Below are 6,622 nucleotides of genomic sequence, written 5' to 3' on the forward strand. Positions count from 1 at the left end.
AGTTCCAAGAAAAACCACTAAATGGTTTTAGGTCAGATCCAGTAAAATATAAGTCTTGCTCTTCTTCGTGACCTATCGACATATTTATGATTAATTACTCTCTTAAATCCGTGGTCATAATACATTATAACAATAATAACACTTACTTCTATCTCGTATATCATACTCTAACCAGATTGCTTCTACTTTATCCATTCTTAGGTCAGAAAGTTGGTAATTTACAGACACCATAACTTATGCCTTATTCAGAATTTCACTAAGTAGCTTTTATTAGTATCCATCTTTAAGCTAATGGACAACCCAGAATCATCTGATTTACTTAAATGGACATTTATTTTAATATTAGAACAAAAAGACTGATGGTGTCGGACCATGGACCACGGGGAAACATCACCCTTTTCGAAAATTACTTGCTGGTACCACGTGATAAGGATTCTTGCGCTTCTTAAATAGGGGGCTGGGGGGGGGGGGGGGGATGCATGCTATTCGTATTTTGATGATGATTAATCTGCTGAATTCTCCATCTGTATGATTGCGAAAAATATCGGTGAATTGAATGTAAATATGTATCGTCTGGTTTGGAATCCTTTCACCTTCCGAAATGCTCGGAATCCCTCTATATCCAAAAAAACGCTTCCAGATTCTTGAATTTAATTTGGCACTGACAATTTATTAATAATACGTGACAACAGAAGAGTGTTCCATTTCAATGCTGACCTGATTTATCGGGAAAAAAAGCACTGTTGTTCATCAACAAACCTATCGGTAAAATTCCGAAAAGCCTATGACCAACCATCTACACAATGTCATCATTATCATATTACGAAACAACATTCGTAATACCGTAACCATTGTGAAAACGATTGCCGACTAGAATGACCTTGTTCTTAACAGTGATTAGAGAGCATGGTTGAGGTCGATTGATTTTAGGTTGACCTCGCTGTAAACATTGTTGTGATGCGAAAACATGTCATTCTTGTGAGTGAGTGTTGTTCATTTCAGTACACCTGATACCACTACGTGAGAGGGTTTATCTTATATCATTCTTTCCACATCACTGTAAATTGAGATATAGATAATTGAGATAGGATATTATCCTCGCTTCAACTAAAGAAGCTGACACTTTTCAATCAACAATCAATTTTATCCCAAATGTAAATGTTTGGGGGAAAGATCGGAGCTAAGAGGTTTGGTCAAGTATTAGCTGGTAGAAAGTTTTCCAGTCCGTATTTGTAATATGGTTGGTTTTTCTCCCGAGACACATTACATGGCCACGGAAGTGTATAATTCCAGTTTATTTAATTAATATTCTGTTGTCGATTCTCAGATTATTTGGTTTGTATTTTATAGACACCATTACTAAAGATTGTTTTGTTATGATTTACTATAATGATCAACTAAGGTGGTCAGTAAAGACTTTGGTTCAAGTCCAAATTACTTTCTACCAAGGGTCAATAATGTCATTAGGTAGTTACACTGTGGCTTTATTTACTTTCTAATTGATAATAATAGAAACGCCTAGACCGAATTGATCTGACTTCAAGTACCTATAATGATTTACGCTTCCGTTCAAAATTCTCAAGGTTATCTCCTGTAGCTTTTAAATCGAACACAACTAATCTCTAATCAAGGATTCTGTGTTCCCTGAAGATTTCAGGTTCTCAACCTTTAGCACTCGTTGTACCCCTTTCTACCTAAGACGCCCCTAATATTATTCAACCAAATCGACAAAGCTATCTAATCTAATCCCAAATAAAATTGTCCAAGAGTCTTCTCTGGTACATTCTGTAATGTTTGATGTTATTTCTCTCATGGCAACTACCAAAATAACGCAGACGAAAAATGGTTTTTGAAATAGTGAGATCATAATTTGAACGGTGCATGACTGCTATCAGAAGATATGCATCTACCTAATACACATAAAAGACTGAATATTAGATGTAAGACAACTAATATATGTAAGTATATCATCAACAAGATGCGTTACTATGCAGCGCATTAATACAGTTATGTGTATTAATACCCCAAATACCAGATGCATAAGTAAATACAGACCTGACAAGCGAGTCATATAATTTTGTGTAAACATCGTAGCTAAATCCACCAAACTGTATCGATTTAGTTTTAATCACAGCCAAAGCCCTATTAGCCAATTTTGATAACTCTTTAGCGCTGTATGAATAGTCACAGAATTCGTTCACCCACAGGCCTAGGTATTTATATGCATCTGCGTATTTAACATTTAATTCACCACTATGGAACTTAAAGTTACTTCTAACTATACCAGAGTTTCTAAAATGTACAATTTTTGTTTTAGACTCATTCACGACTAACCTCCATTTATTACACCAATTATTTAGGGTATTCAATAGAATTTGTAGTTTTTGTTCATCTGGGGCCAGAAGAACAATTATACAGTGAATGAAAAACAAGATATAACACTATACATTAGATACAACAACAGAGCAAGTATCAAACGGCTTCAGTGAAAATTACGCCAGTGCTCTGCAACATATCCCTATAATGAATAACAAACATTGCTTACCGGAACTATGTCAATATTGTCACGTTATCTACCTAGAGTCACTCATAAAAACGCTAAGTAGAGGTATGATATTCAAACATATATAGCTCATATAAAACCTTTAAATTATTTATATTCATAGTCATTGTACCGTTACTGCTCACTAAGAACAAGCTTATACCTCATCAGTGTACTGTTTTCATTAACTTTTACTACATAACACAAAACATAATATTAACAAACTGAATATAATATAAAAGAAAACCCAAAAACCAATCACAACATAAAAGAGTGTAAAATTAATAAAGTGCGCTTTATACTCAAAATTATACTTTAAATGTCAAATTTTCAATTTTTCAATTTTTTGGGCGAAAATTTGCCCCCCCCCCCTCCTTTTTAGGAAGATGGTGTGCACCCTCAATTGTACCTCAACTTTATCTTAAAAAATATAATTTTTTATACGTTTTTGCTCCAAAATATGTATCAAAAAGTCTGAAATCAATTCAATTTTTTGAAAATGTTTTTGGGAGAACGTTGAATGAGGGGCTTGCGACTATGAAACCTCCGCAAAGTTGCCGCATTCTGAAATCAGCCTGGCCAGTTGATCCCCATTGAGTCTGTCTGCCCCCTATTTGTACCCCCAGTTTCTGGAGGTTGGAGCGAAAATTATGCCTGAAAATATTTCTAAAATATGTCATTTACAACTATGATCAAACTGAATTTGTTTTAAAAGGGTTATCTAAACACATAGTGTACTAATTGTTAAGTAAGCAGCTTAAACTAGTTTGGTGTTGGTCCTAATTAAGACTCGATATATTTTTGGAATCTTAAGAATGCGTAGGATATATATTTTTCTGCAATTAGACAGTTTCAAAAAGCATAAATTTACTTAATGTTTTTAAATGTGTCTGGCTTTAAAATATAAACGACTGCATTATGTTAGTTAAAACTTTCAGATACATTAAGGTACAGGATTCTCTAGATTATGGTGTAAAGTTTTCGTAAAAGTTAACGTAGGCTAAACCATTTAGATAGTTTTGGTGTTGAAAGATTAACGGCAGGGACAACGGACACATTTTTTTCAATTTTTGTGTATAAAGTGTACTTAAAAGTATTTTGCTGTTAATTTTAAAACTCCGAAACTAGTTAAAAGATTTACATATACATTTTTACATATCTTTGTATTTCGGTTGGTGATGCAAAAATAGACGCCGTTGTATAAAAAATATGACTTATTTTGCATACTGTGCCGTTAATGTCATAGGACTGGAAGGTGTTCTGTTTAATTTAACCTCTCCATGAGAGTTAGATATAAAATTAAAATACTTCATTTACTTTTGAGCAATAATATTAAACGTCCCAAAATTTATAACTATATTCTTTGTTAAATAATAATCCATTGTTTCAATTATTATTTAACCAATCACAAACTCTTAATTTTAAACAAAAATCGATTATGACGTCATAATGGAATATGCATAATTTGCCACAGAGCGTTGTGTTTTCTTGATACGGACGCTTGCGAATTTTTTCTGAGAATTTATTGAATATTTTTTCACAGACTAAAATTGCACTTCCATTTTTCTGCTAAGAACTTTGAAATGGCAGCATTGTAAGTAATCTTTGATTCATTTCTTTAGTTGGTTTACAAATTTGAAAGGGGATCTTCAGTTGAAAATATTTTGTTTGTAGCCCAATTTGATGGATTCTGTCTCATTTGTCTTTCCACTTCAACACCAGAGTAACAAAGTTTCAGTAATATTCTAGATACAATTTTAAAACGTTGTGGACCGAATTCAATGTACTTTAGGCCTATACTTTAGCTTAGACTTCAATATTTTATTCAGATTCAAGAAAGCTTTGGTTGATTGCCTTGGTCCTAAAAAGGTGTCTGTGGTAACCAATAAAGGTAATTTCTTCGTTGTATTTATATTTCTCGACACAAAATATCTTAATGGGCTAAAAACACTCTTCAAATCTTTATTTTGATGTATAATTTTAGAAAAAATTGTGAAAATTCTACTTTACAAATACATAAAATCAGGATTTTCTCTGTTATTTATTGATATATTTTTATATAATTTTCATGATATTAGTGCAGTATTCTAGAGTACATGTTGGACAAAAAAATCCCTTAAATTTAAACAGAAAGCTATATTTAGAGGGAAAACGTGAACATTTTACTGTCCATAGCTGATTTGACGCCATGGCAACAAAGAGCTTAGAGATAAGGTTTTGGCGTCACGTTATTATTGTTATGACGTTATAATGTTATAAAAAAAAACCTCTTTAGTTTACATATTGTATCAGAATTAGATCTATTCCATTAACCTTCATCTCGCATTAAGAATCTCATTTTAAATTTTGCTTATTTCAGAGTCCAGTGTATATGACTGCTATACTCTTTATTGGTTGCCGCTGGATGAAAGGATGTGGTCAGGTGAACTTGAATTTCGATTCATAGAAAACTGGGCCGAGGATGTGGAAATCAATTTCACTAAAGGTAAGTAATATTATTTTTTTCAAATTGGGTTTGAATATTTGAAGTTATTTTCGTTTTAAACTGAAGTTTTAAACCCTTTTTAGGATTTTTAAAAACAAGTTAATAAGACAAGACGAAGTCAGCTAGATCTACTAGAATAAACATTTAACCTATAATCAAGACGGATTTCAATGATAAATCGTCTCCTGTATTTTTCAACATGTTATTATTTCAGATTTCGGGGAAGGAGGGATTGATATTAACAACAACAAGATTAGTAAAAAATCTACCACTAGAACTTCTAGTAAGTTGACATACGCTTTTCCTTCAGATGCCAATGTCACCTCGTTTCCATGTGCAAATGCGACATTAATAATAAATAATAAAGTCTATTTTTACATGGGTCAGAATTAGGCCCAATACCCAAGAACATGGTCATGTCTAACATTCAGCACATGAACTGAAAACAAAATATAATTGAATAATTCAATAACATAGTCTGAAATTAGATCAGATGTGTTGTGTCGTTTGTCGTATTTTGTTAAATATCTAGAATTACAAAACAACATATCAAGAAGAATATTTCCTTCTGAAGACCAATAATCACTCATTGACTTTCTCTGTTTCAGCAGTCAAGAAGTCTAGTAGTAGAAAAGAAAACTGGGAAAATGAATTATATCCAAAGGGTGTTATCAATTGCTATGGGTCCTGGGATGGGGAATTGTTTTCCGAGGAATTTATTAATTCTTTTGGGGAATCTTGGGAGGGAGATTTTTTCACTGATTTGTTTATGAAGTCTTTTGAGTTGCTATGAATATTTATTTATTTTATTTTATTCTATTTTTCTTTATTTTCTTTTTCTTTTTTTTATTTACGTTTTTTATTTATCTATTTTTTTTATTTATTTATATTTTTATCTACTTTTTTATATATTCATTTATTTATTTATTTTTTATTTATTTACTTTTTTTATTTTTTTATTTTTTTTTTATCTACTTATTTTTTTTATATTCATTTATTTATCTATTTTTTATTTATTTATTTTTTAAACTTATTTATTGACGATTACTGCTATATTTTGAAAATTTGAAAACTTTAAATACTTTTGGAGATAACTGTTATTATTTAGGCCTAAAAATAAATAGTAAATACAAGCTTCTAATATTACTCACTTCTAACCACAGAATGATTATATCTACAAAATTTTAAATTTTGGCACAGATAAAACACACGTTTCACTTTCATTTTGAAAACTATATGGCAACGTTCAGATTTTAAAGCGAATAATTAGAGGATAGAATCTTTGATATTAGAATAAACAATGTAAATTTGAGTAAAATATTGTAAAAGTTTTTGGTGCAGAAAACAAAAAAATATTTAGATTGTCGTCATTGGAGATTTGATATAAATATATTTAGATTGTCGTCATTGTAGATATAGATATAAATATATTTAGATTGTCGTCATTGTAGATATGATATAAATATATTTAGATTGTCGTCACTGTAGATATAGATATAAATATATTTAGATTGTCGTCATTGTAGATATAGATGTAAATATATTTAGATAGTTGTCATTGTAGATACGATATAAATATATTTAGATTGTCGTAA

General features: G+C 31.0%; 1 protein-coding gene across 1 annotated transcript; it reads left to right on the top strand.

Moving 5' to 3' along the window:
* Positions 1-4,125: 4,125 nt before the first annotated feature.
* LOTGIDRAFT_152760 (hypothetical protein) lies at positions 4,126-5,820 on the top strand (the record flags this gene model as incomplete). Its single annotated transcript, XM_009053280.1, has 5 exons — positions 4,126-4,136; positions 4,372-4,433; positions 4,902-5,027; positions 5,242-5,310; positions 5,636-5,820. The coding sequence occupies 5 exons, from the start codon at positions 4,126-4,128 to the stop codon at positions 5,818-5,820; spliced, it is 453 nt and encodes a 150-aa protein (XP_009051528.1).
* Positions 5,821-6,622: the final 802 nt, after the last annotated feature.

The sequence above is a fragment of the Lottia gigantea genome (assembly GCF_000327385.1).
Source record: "Lottia gigantea unplaced genomic scaffold LOTGIsca_2, whole genome shotgun sequence".
Taxonomy (NCBI): domain Eukaryota; kingdom Metazoa; phylum Mollusca; class Gastropoda; family Lottiidae; genus Lottia; species Lottia gigantea.